At 34.2% G+C, this 17386-nt stretch overlaps 1 protein-coding gene across 3 annotated transcripts; it reads left to right on the forward strand.

The window, feature by feature from the left end:
- Window positions 1–779: 779 nt before the first annotated feature.
- Window positions 780–5929, forward strand: TAF5 (TBP-associated factor 5). 3 transcript variants are annotated; one of them, XR_016343038.1, is made up of 19 exons: window positions 780–1021; window positions 1358–1439; window positions 1515–1593; window positions 1707–1804; window positions 1896–1952; window positions 2055–2142; window positions 2233–2342; window positions 2467–2574; window positions 2754–2905; window positions 3579–3689; window positions 3775–3844; window positions 3936–3975; window positions 4162–4326; window positions 4474–4550; window positions 4684–4800; window positions 4950–5241; window positions 5360–5455; window positions 5548–5620; window positions 5730–5929. XR_016343038.1 is itself a non-coding variant. In XM_022873510.2 (19 exons), the coding sequence occupies exons 1-19, from the start codon at window positions 858–860 to the stop codon at window positions 5781–5783; spliced, it is 2007 nt and encodes a 668-aa protein (XP_022729245.2). In that variant the 5' UTR covers window positions 780–857; the 3' UTR covers window positions 5784–5929. The 3 variants fall into 3 exon arrangements, 2 of the variants coding, with proteins under 2 accessions (XP_022729245.2, XP_089618852.1); XM_022873510.2 differs by having other exon boundaries at window positions 4976–5241; XM_089762726.1 differs by having other exon boundaries at window positions 1363–1439; window positions 4976–5241.
- The last annotated feature ends 11457 nt before the right edge of the window (window positions 5930–17386 follow it).

The following is a 17386-nucleotide window of genomic DNA, read 5'->3' on the forward strand; positions in this document are numbered from 1 at the left end:
TCATCCAACCCATCCCCCAAAACTCCAAAACCATCAAATCTGTGAATGTGGTTTTTGATGCCTTATCGTCCCAAGGACCCACACCGGCTGCACCTTTTCGAACAGGGTTAACTAGCTAGCTGCAATAATGCAGCAAAAAGCAATAAAGCATGTATCATTACCGATGGGGACCTAAATTCCATTTCAATTTTTGATCGAGTTGGGAGCGACAGTGGCGTCACATGCAGTTGCCTAATCTTACTCAACGCCATCAACGTAAAGCAACGGTGAATCATTGGAGCTTAAATTTCCTCCTTCATTGCCTAACTTTATCAGTTTATTAGTTAATTCTTTTGCTTGCTTGGGAGTTGCTGTTAGCAAGCACAACTCTGCTGTTGTTTTGCCATGATATGACCATTGTCACCTTGATTTTGATAGCATATACACCAATTAAATTATTTAAAAGTGAAAAAAAAATTTAATTCATATTTTAAGGAAAAGTAAAAGACTTATATATCCTTAGAAATACACACCATAATTTATTTTACCTTAATGTTCGAGTAATTTCTCAAGTCACGATTTATATTTGCAAAAACAAAATCATATTTCTATTTGGGTGAATGGAATGTCAGCAAGAAAATCAGATGGGCCGATAGCGAAAATGGATTGGATTAATTGGGCCCATAATTTTATCAATGAGCCCATCAAATGCCTCGATAAAAGGTTTGGGCCAAAAAAGATCCAAACAGGCCCAAGAAACCCAGATATAAATCCCTAATTCATCGTAGCTTAGAGAAACTAGAGAAGAGAAAAAGAAAAGACGAGGGTGTAAGCTTGTTTTTGGTAATTTTAATTTTGTTGTGAAAGAGAGAAGCAAAATGGAAAATATGCAGGCGGTGAATAGCTTCGTGGCAGCTTATCTGAAGAAGAAAGGTTTCAAAGAAGCAGAGCAATTGTTGGAGGATCTTCAAAACAAGGAGTCCGCTCCCATCGATTTCCACAACGACCCTGAACTCGCTAAGTTCATTCACCACTTCTCCCAGTAAGTTCTATGGTAACCCTAACCCTCCAATTCCAGCTATTTTGCATTGTGTTCTATTCACTTCTTTAGTCAACAGCTTAATTTTGCATTGTTTTCTATGCAAACCCTAACGATGCTCACCCAACACGATGATCTAAACTGAATGTGGATAAAAATTAGTCAAATTTCTTGTGAACATGAATGTCTGTTTTGGCTGTGTGGTAAAGAATGCTAATTAGAGAAATTATATCCGAGTAGGATATGAATGTTTACCTTTTTTTTTTTTTTCCTGGTTGTATTTGAAACTGTTTGTTGTGGGTTTCTTTTCATTTTTCTTATTAATGCGCTTGTTTCCAGATCAGAGGATGATGTGGCGCGCTACCAGTATGGGTATAGCAAACTGAGGTCATGGACTTATGGTTCACTGGATTTATACAAGGTAGTCCGTTTTGATATTTGGTGTATGAGCTTTTACATCAGTGACATAAATTTATTATTCTTTGAATGTATGCAGCATGAGTTGCTTCGTGTACTTTATCCAGTCTTTATACATTCGTTCATGGATCTGGTAGCAAAAGGACATCTGCAAGAGGGTATATGTTAAAACTTACTAGACTTTCTTTTTCTCTTGTATCCTACGTTGTTATGGATCTGGCAACAGTTTTGATAAGTTTGTCTCTCAAACATCTTTGGCTTTTATTTGCAGCTAGAACATTTTTTAATGCCTTTCGGGAAGACCATGAACTGATGCACTCACGTGATCTTCAAAAGTTGGAAGGGGTTCTTTCTCAGTCTCATTTGGAGGTTAAACATCCTATTATTTCTGTGTTTAACTTATATACGAGAATCATTACCCTTTATTTTTCTCCTTATCAGTTGTTGTTTCCTTAACCAGGAGATGGAATTCGCTCGTTCTCTTAGGCAGAGTAAAGTTAACATCAAGATATGTCAGGTAACACCAGTAAATTCTTTCTTTGGTGACTTCTAATAACATTAGACAAATCTCTCTTCATTTCCCCATGGACTACTGAACTGGTTGTCAATCATTTGGCAGTATTCCTATGACCTTCTGCTGCAATATTTGCACAAAACACAATCTACTGCAATGCTTGGGGTCATCAACGAACATATCAACTTCCAAGGTGATGTCATTATCATTGCTCATATTCTGAATAACATGCATACAAAAGAAGGTGTACCGTCTGATTATGGTTTTCTTTGTTTCCTTGCAGTTTCTTCTGGGCAGCCCAGTTCCATTTCTGATGATGCAGAGGTTGTAACACTTATTGGGAGCTGCCAGGATGCAGCTAATCAGATAAATCAGAAAGAAATACATTGGGGCGTGAGTCACTGAATTTTTCTTATGATTATCTTTCTAAATGAATTTTGAATGGAATTTAGCACATATAATTCTCCTTCCATTAGTGAAAGAAAAATTAACTTTGAGCCTCATATACTTGTAATAGTTGCTTGAAGACTCCTTAGAAGAACGCTTGGAGAAAGCAGGTGGTTTGCTTTCAGATTCTGAAAAGACTGAAGGGGAGAACAAAGAGGGTGATGTTGATGAGACTAAGGTACATATTTGCTGTAAATTCCTGTAACAATTCCTTATTTTCCTTTCAGCATTTGAAATTATATATATTACATGTGTTAATTTATACATGATTTTCAAGTTTACTATTGGATTAATGCACACAATTTCAGGTCTTTGTTCTTTAATTTTTTTTTTTTATTTCTTCTGTTTCTTCTTCAGAAAAGATCAGTTGAAGGTGGAAAGCAAGGTGCCTCAACAAAAAAGTTGAAAAAGGACAAAGCTATTAATGCAACAGCAAAAAGTGCTCGTCCTGAGGCTAACACAACCTCCACTGCACCACGAGTCAAACCAGAGCTCACTTTGCCCATAATGTACTTTCAGTAATTCCTTCTTTTGAAGGTTTTCATCAGATGTGGGATTGATGCTTAATGTAGTGTGCTAAGCTTTCAATGAATTTAAACCATCACAGAATTATCAATTATCTTTTCTCTTTGTGAAATGAAAAAAAAAAAAGAAAAGAAAGAAAAGCTAGTGCAAATGGTGAAAAGTGTGTGGATGTGCCCCATTTCTATTAGCATACTTGTTGTAACATGTTCTTAATAGGATAAAGTATATGCATGTAAACCAAACTTAGCTATCCTTTGTTGCTTGTATAGTTTTTAAAATTATTTTTTCGTCGAGACCTCTGTCATTCATTCTGGCAATATCCCTTTTACTCTAACACGGTAAGGGTATAAATTTTGTGTATTAAGGTCTTGGAACTTTTTTCCCCAAGTGATTTCAGTATTATCATTAATGTCTGTCTTGTTTTGTTTTTCTGTGCTCCTCAGGAGCAATGGTGGGGTTTTGGGCTAAGGGCTTGAAAGTGTGAGAGTTTGGTATGCATTATTTGGTGTCTTTCCTACCAACTAATGTTTGTGAGATAATCCGTCATGAAAGGGACTTTTCTGCATGTAAAATCTATGGCAAAAACTATAATGCTAATATTGCTATGCTATGCTGCATGTTGTATCTTTAAATTATTGTTTCTAATGATTGCTTCAGGCCAACAGAGGTAGAACAGTCTATTCTTGAGGACTTAAGAAACCGCGTACACTTGAGTAGTGTTGCATTGCCATCTGTCAGCTTTTATACTTTCCTCAACACACATAATGGGTAACATCCGTGGCTTGCGTCATTTAATGGCTATCTTGATATTTAATGTCTTCCAGTACTTATTGAGTTCTATTTAACCTCTCAGTTTGAACTGTTCATCAATATCCCATGATGGATCTTTGGTTGCTGGGGGGTTCTCAGACTCATCACTGAAGGTTGTGTCTTATATCATAGCTTGCCTGACTGAAGGTTGTATCTTTTATTTAGAAAACCTATTGGTTGCTAATTTTGATTTGTGCTGCACAGGTTTGGGATATGGCAAAGCTGGGCCAACAAGCTGGCAGTTGTAAGTCAAACAGAATTTTTATTTGTTGCCCGTGACAGCTGCTGTATTTGTTGAAGTTTTACCCAAAAAAAAGTTTGGAAATCTCTTTGGATATGACTGCAATTATAATATGCCTTTTTATAATTTTGTTTGACTGAAGTATTCCAAGTCTGTACAGATAATTTTACAAAATTGTGCTGGTGTCAGCTACCTTGCAGGGTGAAATTGATTCTGCTTCAAGTGAGCATGTTGTGGGGCCAAATGGTGGGAAAAGATCCTATACATTGTTTAAGGGTCACTCAGGACCGGTTTATTCAGCCACCTTTAGTCCTCTTGGTGATTTTATTCTTTCCTCTGCAGCAGATACAACAAGTATGTTATACAATATTGCAGTCTCATAGGGATTCTTCCCTCTCATCTCTGTTCTTCACCCCTCCCCCACCACCTTCTTTTAAATATTTTGCTCTTGTTCCTATACTCAAAACGTCTTGCAACCTTAAAAACATGGACTTGTTGCAGTTCGCTTATGGAGCACAAAACTGAATGCAAATCTTGTTTGCTACAAGGGTCATAATTATCCTGTATGGGATGTTCAGGTATGACTGATCTTCCACGGATGTTTGATAATATCTACCATTTCTAAAGTTCTCCCCCTTTCATTCTTTTGAATGAGACATTCTTTTGCTCCTGCCTCTAATACATTTCGATATTCTTTATCTCGTGCTGCAGTTTAGTCCGGTAGGACACTATTTTGCCAGCGCTTCACATGATCGAACAGCAAGGATTTGGTCGATGGATAGAATACAACCTTTGAGAATAATGGCAGGGCACTTGTCTGATGTTGATGTAAGTAGTCTTTATCTCTTTCTCTCTCTTTCTCTGATGTGCTGTTCTAAATGTTATTATCAACTGGATAGCCATCAGAGCTTTCTAATTACTATTATTGAAAGCTAAGTACTTGCTCTTGTTTGATTTTGTATCATATTTCAAACCAGTCACAAATGGTTCAAACTTCTTGTAGTGTGTGCAATGGCATGCCAACTGCAACTATGTTGCCACTGGCTCTAGTGACAAGACAGTTAGATTGTGGGATGTACAAAGTGGAGAATGTGTTCGGATTTTCATTGGTCATAGGAGTATGATTTTGTCATTAGCAATGTCACCTGATGGTCGATATATGGCATCTGGTGATGAAGATGGCACAATCATGATGTGGGATCTTTCAAGTGGACGCTGCATTACACCTTTGATGGGTCACACCTCATGTGTGTGGACACTTACTTTCAGGTGGAAAACCTTGCTTCTATGTGTCCAATTTATATCTTGAAATTCACTTGTAAAGCAAGTTTCGGGTGATGGCACGTTTTTAATTCCTCGACATTCTTGTTTGTTGCTGGACATTCAGTTGTGAAGGTTCACTTCTGGCATCCGGATCTGCTGATTGCACTGTAAAATTGTGGGATGTAACAACAAGCACAAAGGTCCCAAGGAATGAAGAAAAGTGAGTTTCACCAGCGGAGCAATTTGCTTGTGTGATATAATCTCATCTGTTAACGTTTTATTTACATGGTAAATATTGCCTTGAATCAACAGGAGTGGGAATCCAAACAGACTGAGATCGTTGAAAACTCTGCCAACCAAGTCTACTCCAGTATATAGTTTGCAGGTAATTAATTCTTCAGATGCTTATCGTTTTCTACCTTTTATGCAACTTCTCTCATCATTCTTAGTAGGTTTGTGTAATCATGTACTTTTTGAATTTTATGTTGGAGCAGTTTTCCAGAAGGAATCTGCTATTTGGAGCTGGTGTGCTCTCCAAGAATATGTAAATAGCATTCGCACCCATGACCAATGTTTCAGCGCTAGGGAGGACGTCAACCAACAGATTTTAACTAGCAAGCCTATAGTCTTGCATCTGTTTTAAGTTTTGGTGAACTAACTTATATCCTTATTTAATCTAATTGTTTTCTCCTTTTTTTTTTTTTTAATATTTTTGGGAAAAGAAAAATCAAATGTGCCCTTTAACCCCCAAAAAAGGGGGGAAAAAAAAATCCCCTAACAACTTGATATGGCGTAATATTGTCTTGTGCTTGACTTTGAACGAATATGATGTGAGGCCTGACATGTAGCTATCAAATTCGAGATGCTAACGAATGTCTTTTGAATATAAATTGTAATTACACTAAAGTTCAAAATATATTTATCAAACAGATATTTCAGGAAATTGCGGCTTTGACATGTTTAGCTAATTTGCTCAAACATTCAAAATAATTGAACAAGAAAAGTCAATTCTACCGTTGCGTTACAAATTGCGATTTGAATTGGAAAATTTTCCTTGATTTCTTACTGTTTCATTGTGCCCAGGCCACTTTCTCTTGCAACTAAAATCTGAAAGGTATGTGATTGATAGCTGATGCTTCCCTCGAAAAAGCATAATAAAACCGTAGGGCGGGGAGATTATGAGGATTGCATGGTTGGAAGGGGAAGCCAAAGTAACAAGGAACAAATTTGTAGATTGGAAACAAGGATATTCAATCTGGCAGGAAATTTACATATCCCGTACAAGTAGGACTTGCCTACAATATAGGGAACATTGTGATTTTTCCCTCAAAATCACCCTAAGAAGTCTCTGTAACCCTAGATGTAGTTAGATTACGTGATAGAATGGCGTACAACCGACAGATACACAGTCAGTACGCAACACACAGCTAACATCGCGGTTTTCACCACTTTAAATCAATGTCTTCTGTTATGTCACAAAACCAAAGGGTTAAGATCATGATTCACTTTCGCAGGCAAACAAACTACATGAATATCTAAATTCAGTTGCCTGCAGATTAATCCAGAGCGCAAATTGCTAGTTATCCAATGCAATCCTATATAGAGTTATCCTTCCCTCTATATATATGATATTTATCTCTTTACAATTGAGTAGATGTATAGTTTCAAAAGGGATCCCAAAGATGAGTTTTCTTTCTCATCATCATCTGTCATCTAAAACTGATTTCTATTTCATAAAAAAAAATCGGGTTATAGAGTAGAATGTCTAATGCTGAGAATTAACTGCTATCCCTAACAAATCATGTATTAACTCAGGGTAGACTAGAATAATACAGTAACCAACAGATGCCTTTCACCGTAAATATATACGATATTAGAAGCAATGAAGATAAGATCGAGATGGCAATAGTCTTGTCGTCTTTTGTGTTGTGCAAGAGTCCCACTAGCTAGTCGTACAATTATATGTTATATATGCTTTCCCCTATCCCCCACATTCTTTTTTGCATATATTCATGGGCAACAACCTTTTTCCACCACTCGAACTAATGTTGGTCGTCACCGATGAAAGGAAACAACATCCAGATTCAGCTGTTTTAGGTTTATCAACTTCAACTCTTTAAACAATACTGTATTAGCCACAAGCATGACTGCATGCCATGAGGTTTCAGACAACCTGCAACATCAGCATTTGTCTCAAATTCAATCAAACTGTACAAGGTGTTCTTGGCTATATATAATAACAAATCACCCCTTAGAGTGAAATGATGTCAGACTGAACTTGAAATATTGCAGTAGAAATAGTAGTAGTTTAATTGAGCTTATTTCTCCGACTAAAGTTTTAATTGGTATATAATATCTCTTTCTTCCCTAAAGGAAAAGATCTGATATGTAAAGATTAAAGAAAAAGTCAGTGGCGAGTACATTCTTTAAGAGAAGAGACCATCATTTCTCCATATAATGTTGGACAGAATTAAAATTTTCACTAATGCATCGAAACAAAACATCCACTTACGAGTGATCCTAACATAACTGATTTAATTGATAATTCTAATACCTTGTTGCCGGAAAATAAAACAAGCAAACTTGGAACTCTTGCCTTGTGAATTGGAGATAGTTAACCGCAAATACAGTTATAGCAATAGCATTTTGAAGCGATAGAAGCCAATCATCGGCATTTTGATATAATCTCAAGAGAGCTAAAACTGATGATTTAATATAACTGTCTAATAAACCTTCTAAAGTCTTGTGCCTTTATTAGAAGCACTGTCAATCTTCTCTCTATAATTCCTGCAACGACAGAAATGAAAAAAAAAAATCTATGAAGACAGTCAAATTGTGAACCACTGCAAGTAAAACAAATAACAACAGTTGCACACATTTTCATTTCCACAAACTTATGGAAGCCTTAATTTCATTGACAGTTAGTTAAGTGGATACCAGGGAAAAACCCAAAAAAAATTGCAGTTTTCACATCTCAAGAGTTTAGCTGCCACTACATTCTTGAGAACCGTACATGCTCAGGTAACACGAAGCACATGCAATTGTCTAGACATTTTCAAGACATTGGTTATAAATACCACAACTTATGCCTGATGCCTCCAAATCCCAGCCATGACAAGTGGTCTAGAGTGAGAAAATATATAGTGGGCAACCCCTATATGAGAATATGTAAAAGCTAATGTCCTTGATATCACTATTCAACCAATGGATTTGGATAATCAGACAGACAAAAATTGTTTTGAAACAAAAGGCACCCAACAGGTGTAGTCTCTATTATTTTGTTTCATGAAAGCAAAGATTTCTAAGCAGGTCTTGTCCCTGAAATTCAAGCAATTACATATGGTTAATGTTTGTATAGAAAGAGTGGGTAATTATAATTCTTGTTCTTAATGAATTTCACATTCATAATAATGCTATTCAAATTTTTTCCAATAAAATGATTTTCTAAAAATACATGCATTAACTATATAATTAAGAAATTAGATGCTTAACATATCTCTATATATGCAGCCTTCCAGGAGGATCCCTTTCCTCTTCTCTTTTTCTCTTAAACCTTCCTAAACTGTTCATAAAATAAATTTCCAGATGAAATAATTTCTTAGAAAACCTAAATTTAGAGGCCAGTCATTATATAAATGCAGTTTGCCATAAAAAACATGAACTATTTCACATATTAAAAGTACTGCAGAAGAGTAAAGTTGAATTCGTTTAATAAAAAAGTCAGTAAGGAACGTACAAAAGGAGAAGGAAAAAGAAATTAACAGTTTCCAAATTCATACATACGATCAATATCCCAAATTGTAGACAAATTCAAATTGATCTTATCTGCTAAAAGATTTTGAATGTACACCAATGTTATATTACAACCATTTTTAATGTACTCCACCAAAATTAAGAAGAAAGTGGTACAAATATTTTAATTAAAGTGTAGCACTTCATTGGTAAGAATTCGGGCCATACAACATGCACTCGTCACTTCCATGGCTAATAATTGATTTGGTCACATCTTCATAAATCAGTTTTCAACACTCATTATAAGTTTTTGAAGTTAAGACCCCAAGATAATAGATCATCCATCCCAGCCAAAACTTTTGGTTTTCTTGGTTAAGATTAAGAAATTCATAACCCTTCAACCTAAAAGTAAAAGGCTTCTAATCTCCAGACCAAAACTTGATTTACCTTATTTCACAATAGTTCTCCTCTGTGCTTTCCTATATTAATTTGGATATACAATTGGTTCAAAACATTTAAAAGAAATTACTGCCTTCAAGGTTTTCAACATCGTCCCAATTAGCACTATAAAGCTTTGATAGCGAGCACCTTTCATAAATTATACAAACGCTATACAAAGGTCATGGCTTTCTAAAGCCTGCCGATGTTAGTCTCTTTGAAATCGATCAGACTTAGCCTGACAAAGTTCGGTTCACTCCCAGATATTTGATTTCATCACAGGAGATTAACTTATATGATTTAACAGATAGGGATCAGCGAATTATTGATTAAAAGCAATAGAAATGGAATATACTTATAATTAAGGACAAATTAATTAAGTTACCTTTTAAGTCACAAGATTGTTCTGAAACTAGAAACACAGCTCCTCATACACACTTCCATCTTCGACGCACCCGGGAGCAGCAACATTCTGCAGCAAACAAATTGGTAATAGATTATTGTGATTAATCTCCAACGGAGTTATAAAGTTTAAACAAACTCTAGAAGATGTTAGAGTTAGCAATTTAAGAGTTGAAAGTTCCAAGAGAGAATCTATCACAAGTGCAACTTCTGTATTATTCATAAAAACAATCACAATTGCAATGTCTGTATCATACCCCAGAAACCTGCATCCATATCATAAGTGCAATGTCTGAATTATTCAGACTGATCAGTTTTTATTAACTTTTCCTTCCTTTAATGCGAGAGCTCTCTTGGAAACACTAAAAGGGAAGCAGCCTATTTTAATGCTGTCTGAGGTACAAAGCAAAAGTATAGCACCTATCATTGATATTCCAAATAGATAAACTAATGCACACCAATCGGAATTGTTTCAGTACATCAAAAAGATGTGCATTCACGCTGCCATGTTGCCCCGAGATAGATAATTCCGAACAAGGAGGACGACAAAAGTTGCATGATTTTTAAGAATTAAAAGCTGGTCTAGCTGAATATATATGCAGATAGGCTGACTGAGGATCCCACAATTTGACCATCAATTCAAAGTCCATCAACTCATTTGTGGTTTTTAGAATTGGATGAGAAATAAAAATAACTTTCGGTGCACCAAGCATAAAAGCTGTAAAAGCAAAAAGCACTCAAATTATATATAAAGCAGCTCATCTACCTGTTTGGTATAATAGGAAAATGAGCAAATTATGATATCCTCGTTCATTTAGTAATTAACAGTACTCTCTATCTACTTGGAAGCATAAACTATAAGACTTAATAACATAGACCAAGAATTTATTCACTCAAAATCTCAGATGAACAAACATAAATGTGCTAAAACTTGAAAATATATATTAAAAAAAAAAAAAAACCCTCCCAAGCATTTTGCACTATTATACCTAGGAAATCTAGTCCAGCAAGAACTTAAAATTTGACCAAGATAAATTACATTGTCCTCCCTATCCCTAAAAATTTATGACTGCATACAAATATCAGCATTTCAATCTTTTCTTACTTGTTTTGAAGTACTCTTAACCTGACTTGGGGATTTCACCATTTGGTGCTGATAACCCATAACACCAAATTATACTTTTTTCGAACAACTAAATGCAAACCCAATTCATATAGTTGGTAAAAGATTCGAGGCTTCAGCTACCATCAACAACCCTTTGCTTGAGAAAAAAAGGTTGAATGAAATGGAAGATTAATAATCAGACAGAACGAAAAGGGAAATGGAATAGGGTGAGTAGATCAAAATGGATTACTAAAGATATTAATTATCATACTAGCTAAGGAGGTGAATTGCATGGAGCAAGGTTTTGCCAATGGAATGTAAACTCTGCAAAAAAGTAACCACATATGGTTAAATTGATACATGTAATCATGTAAACAGACAATGCAGTCCATTTAATTCAAGCACAATATACTTTACATTCAATATTAATTAAAAAACTTCGAATCAGAATTGAGATTAATTAAACCTATCATTGCAATTTGAAAGTTATAATTATGATAAAACCAATGTATAATATGTATATCTAATGAAACACAAAGCCTAAAAATTTCAATCATATTTCTATAGAAACATATACTCTTGATTAAGCAATTATTCCCATTTCAAATCAGTTATATATGAACTATATGTGGCTGTGATATATCTAAAAATTCAAGCTTCAAAGAGCTATAATGAACTCAAATGAAATAACAAATCTTTCTTTTTTTTTCCCTTAATGAAGACCAGTCTAATTTTGTTTACACAGAATTAACACACTAAGATGATATCTAGATGATCTTGTATGGACCAAAACCTATTTATTTTTCTCAATTTATTAGACTTACACTTGCTATATGTCTTTAATTTGAATTTTTTTCTTCTCTTTCACCATTGCAAGATAAACATTATAAATTAAAAGCCTTCGCCATCACATATTTGTAGAGTTCTTATGCTCCTCTTTTTGCGATTTTCGGGGAGGGATTATAAACTTGATCAGATTAGTGTTTTAGATAAATACAAGAAACAAGATAGATCAATCGATCGATCAATTTAACACATTGATGCACCAAATACTAATCTTTATACCACTCAAAAACAAATACATGGATGAGAAGCTCTATCTCTATTCGCAGTTAATCACAATGCCAAAATATCTTTCTTGATCAGAATTTAACACCCCCACGGCCAACAAAAAATACAAAGAAGAAAAATGAATACAATTTCATGCTGCTCAAATTAATAATTACAATGCATCCTTAATGCTTGTATAATATTGCATGTGTAATCAAGAACAAGGTATCTAGCTAGCAACAACTAGAGTCAAATAAATTATTAAAAAAAGATGATACTAATCATAGTCTCCAATAGAACTATCATCTATATATTAAAAAAATCGTAGGATTAATTGCTGAAATACTTAAGATGAGGGAAATGTCCTTTCTATAGGTATTGGCATTGCAATTAACATAAGATGTCAAATACCAATCAGTTGCATGAAATGATCAACTCAAAACAAACAATTAACTTAAACACAGTGAAATCTAATTCAGTTTTTACTGATAGTGTTTCATATATCAGTTGATTAGGCATTCATTTCGATATAAATTCACCATGGCTCCATATTGGTAATAGAATATAGTTAATTTTAGCATAAATAACAGAGCTATTGGACGAGATTCAAATAGGCAACTACTAGTTTTACCAGGACTCTCAACCTTGAGATACTATCAACAGAATACGAGATTAATTTTCTCCAGAATATTTGAATCCAGAAATCACCATATATGAAAAAACAAAGCAATCATTCAAAGCAATGCAGAACAAACTATATTATTAAGTTTCAAATTGAACAAAAGTACAAACATCTTTGGCAGCTATGTGGAATGTTTTCATTTCCCAAAAGAAAAGCCATAACCTTAAATAGTTTGAAAATTAGTTAATTGCATGCATCTTTTTACCTAAATATAGTCCTTTATAGAAGTACGAAACGCTTTTGGAGATACAAGAAATAATAAAGTCTTGGATAAAGTACGATGCTGAAAGTGTTCAAGTTTCAAAATATAGAACAACAACTACTAAAGCTAAGTCAATTCCTATAACAGACAGATGCACGCAAGTACTTTGAAAGGAAAGAAGATTTGCCTTTTACAAAAATAATACCAAAACTTTCCTGTTTAAGAAGTTTTCTTCTGAACAGACTTCCCATATCCAGAGTCCCAAAACTCAAATACCTGTCTACCTGCAAAATAAGTGTGTCTCCCTGCAAAAGGAACATATAAAAGCGAGAGAGAAGATATAGATGCCGAAAATAGTTGTTGGGAACTCATCATCACAAGCCCTAAATCCTAGTCCTCAAAGGGTTCTTCTTCTCTTCTGCACTCGCTACATCATTAAATCACAATTGAAGAAAAGAAGAACAGGTAAATGCATCAGAAAATCAGTAAAATGAAATCTGTAAATGAATTTTGACTAAATTTACACAAAAACTACCTGGAGAACATCCATTGGCAGACAGACAGTAAAACAAGCTACGTTACTGTTACAAGGGTAGGGTTATGATTAAAAACACGAATAGAGAACTCCATTTGCAACTGAGAGTAGAAGCAATCTGATTCTGCTATATTCGGGTGAAAGCAAACTCCAATCAGGAAATTTCTGGTTACTGAATATGATCGCATGCCCAGGAATAAAAAAAAAAAAGGAAAATATGAATAAGATAAGACTAACAAGAAGCAAACCAGAAAAAGAAGAGGGTTTGTCGAGGGGAGGACCATACTAGCTACTAATAGGCAATACAGAACGTGAATGGTCCCATGCTATTCATAATTTTGACCCTAAAACCGCACAGTAATAAGGCTTACCCCAACAGTGAGTAACATCAAAAGCCACGCTTTTAAGCTATTAATTGTATATAAAACCATAAATTAATTATATTGAGAGCTATAGCTAAGGAAATAAACAAAAAGACACGGTGATCAGATCATCAGTAGGCAGCACGCACACCATATTCCTCTTCGAATAGAGTAGAGTATCTTCACTGGCATCGAATCAAGTAATCCGAGAGCGAGGGGGAGATCATATGCGACAAATCAAGCATTGGTCATAGAGAGAGAAGGGAAAGTAAGGTCATAAGGAAGACAAGAGATGAGAGTTGAGTATGGAACAAAACAGGCCGAGAAGTGACCAAAAGATCAAATTCCGGCACTGGAAGCTGACAGAAAGAGAAGTGAGCACGCAAAAGCAAAAGTATTAGGTTTATACAAATGCCTCTGTGTGCTCACTCTCTTCTGTCAACTTCTATGTCCCAAAGAATGAGATGAGAGAATACAAAAGAAGAAGAGAAGAAGATAGATATAAAAAAATGAAAGAAGATAAGAGTACTTGTACCAAAAAAAAATGAAGAAAAGAGTACCAAAGAATGAAAGGTAAAGCGTTTCCCTTATAAGGAAACAAAGCAACCACACAAAATTTACCAAAACGAAGAAACCAATTTTCACATAGACCCAAAAACGAAAATAATAAAAGGAATGAATCAGATCTGAAAACACAGTAACACCCATTTACGGAAAAGGTACTAAAAGTAAGGCCTTAAAATCCACGATCTATGCCGTTTTCAGTAACGAATGGCCAGGAGTGACTTCAAGACAATTTTAGGGTTTTTATTGATACCAAAGTAAAAAAAACCAACCCAGTAAAAGAAAAATAAAAGAACCCCCAACCCCAAGAACAAGAAGAAGATGATGAAGAAACCCTCCTTCTCTATCCTCTCTCTTTCTCTCTTCATCACCATCATCCACTGGTCTTATGCTTCACTTCTCCTTCCATGTCTCCCTCTCTCTCTCATGCAGAACGTACAGGTGTCGGTGACACATCTTTCACACTTTCAAAGAACAACAAATCCAACAGTGTCGATGGAGAGAGACATCAACAGCAAAAACTCAAACTCAAAATCAGCATACAATACAAAAGTAAAACTCCAATGACAGAGATAGAAAAGTGAGCAGTATTGAAGATAGGTGAAGCAACACACTCTAACTCCCCCCCCCCCACCCCACATTTATATAGACAGAATTAATCCAAAAGTACTGAAAAAAAGTCGCTCCTCTCTATTTCACTTCAATTTTGCTTTGCCTTTGTCTAATTATATGCCTATCTTTTTTATTAATAAACAATAAAAAAATACTAGCAGTAACTTTTTTAATTATATATTATTATTATTATTATTATTATCATAATCACGACTTGACCGGGGGAGGGGGCGTTTTGGGGGAAAACAAAGAGTAGACGAAGCCTTTTCCAGAAAGTGAAGAGAGGGTTGTGCGTTGGAAATTTATTGGCTGGCAGTGATGTTCTAGGATATATGTTGCTGTAATGGGCCAGTGACCTCTGATTCGTTTCTGTCCGTTGATGAAAACAATTCCTGACCGTAGGATGTGGGGACCAGGGTACTTTCGTCCGTTTGTGGTCTTTGTTCTGGGGCTTCTTGGGAATTGGGCTGATTGGACTGCGTCATTAGGGGAGACACGTTTAGTGTGTATTAGATTTATCAGTTACTCCATGTTGCCTGTTTTGGTTGAGGTTAGTACAACCGCCAGTATGGACCAATCAGATTTGTGCCTGCGGAGGGTATAACTGTCTTATCAGGAAATGTTGACGTGAAAATCTATGATTTGCTCTTCCTTTTTGGGCGGCTCTAGGTTGTTGTACTAATTAGGGTTGGACGATAAATAAGCAAACATTAACCACTTTGGTTAACACGCCCAATTTCTGTGAATTACTTGATTCTTCTTTAGGGATTATTTATTGTGGATTGTGTAATCAAATCAAATGTCTATTGTTAGTTCAATAAATCAACAAGACAAAAAATGTAATCAAACGTCTAATTTAATAGGGTTAATGACTTTTACAAATATGTATTTGTAAATGCAAGAATAAAACTCCATGTGTTTGAATAAAAATTTTAAATTTTTTTTAAATAAACGTATTTACTTATATAAAAAAAATCATAACTTGAATAATAAAAAAATTATAAATGTTTAAAATTAAATTTTAATAAAAATTCACTTTTTAAACAAGATTAATGAATCATTTGAGTTAAATCTCAAGTTTTAAATAAAGATATTATAAAATGTATCAATTAAAAATTTTAATATTTTTAATTTAGTGATTGGATATATATTTTAAAGTAAATCATGGTTTTTATTATCATATATTTATTTTTTACATTTCATTTTAATTAATGTTTAAGTTATTTTGGTCTCAATTTATTAAGTTTTAGTGTTTTGCATGAAAATATAATTATTGTTGATTAAGGAATATTGTCAATGCTTATTCACGAACTTGAACATCATGTTACTTATTATTATATGTTGAACAAAACAATTAAATCACTCTTAATTATTTGTTTGATTATAATTTTTTATATTGCATATTTGTTGTTATTATTAATTACTCATCACTGGGATTCAAGATAAAGGAAATATATACTATGAAAACATATGCCTATAGAATAAACTTTTCAAACTAGATTAAGTGCTCTTTTACTTTAACAAATTGTATATACATTAATTTAGTTATTTTTTTATTGTAATACTATTTTTATTATTAAATATCTAATTTAAAATCAAATAAATAAAATTGAAAGGGTTAACTTAAATATAAAATTATAAAAACTTTAATATTTAATAAATGTTGGATAATATCATTTTAACATACTTTCATCACATATAGACTAAATGTATAAATGATATATTAATTCTCGTAAATTATTCGGATTTAATTTAATTAAAATTTAAATTCGACTTAATCATTATCAAATCAAATTTGAGCTCGAGTAATTTGATTTATCAAATAAGTCAAATTCAAATATATTAATACCAAATTCGAATAATTCACGTTTTTAATTGAGTTTTTCTATTTTCATATATATTTTTATTATTTTATTTAGGAAATTATTATCTTATCCTTCATATAAAAAACCTTAATCTTTTTCGCTTTATTCTTTCCCTACACTCTTTCCCTCTTATTTCCTGTCTCACCCATCCCACCAAAAACCCCATCTACGATGCCCTTTCCTCTCACTTTCTTTCAATCCTTTACGACGCCGATTTAGTAGCTAGTTAACCATCCTTCTGACGCCAATTTAGTCTTTTTCACTCCCTCAATTCCAGGCCAATTGCGCCCCCTTTCCTATCACTATCTCTCGATCATTTCTGGGTTAGTCCCTCTCTCACTCCTCGATCATTTCTGGTAACGTTTTTAGTGTTTTGGATGCTTCTTAATTATGTTTCTGAATGGTTCACTCTGACAATGAAAATTTGAAACTTTAGGATTTGGTGGTATAAGAAATTCGTGATTCAATGGGTTTGTGTTTAAAAGTCTGACTTAGCAAAAAAAAAAAAAAAAGGTTTGGTGGACGCCATTAGCTCGAGTAGCTCAAGTTTCGGAAGCTTTCTTTTACAAATCCTACTATCACATTTTTACACAGCTTCTGGG

Source organism: Durio zibethinus, chromosome 6, assembly GCF_047325235.1.
Source record: "Durio zibethinus cultivar Kanyao isolate XHJ-2024 chromosome 6, ASM4732523v1, whole genome shotgun sequence".
Classification (NCBI taxonomy): Eukaryota; Viridiplantae; Streptophyta; class Magnoliopsida; order Malvales; family Malvaceae; genus Durio; species Durio zibethinus.

Bases quoted from the DNA above. Each gene is read 5' to 3' on its own strand.
- TAF5 (XM_022873510.2), top strand. From the start codon at position 858: ATGGAAAATATGCAGGCGGTGAATAGCTTCGTGGCAGCTTATCTGAAG. The intron at 1,953-2,054 runs GTAACACCAGTA...ATCATTTGGCAG, and splicing joins TTAACATCAAGATATGTCAG to TATTCCTATGACCTTCTGCT. The intron at 3,845-3,935 runs GTTGTGTCTTAT...TGTGCTGCACAG, and splicing joins TCTCAGACTCATCACTGAAG to GTTTGGGATATGGCAAAGCT.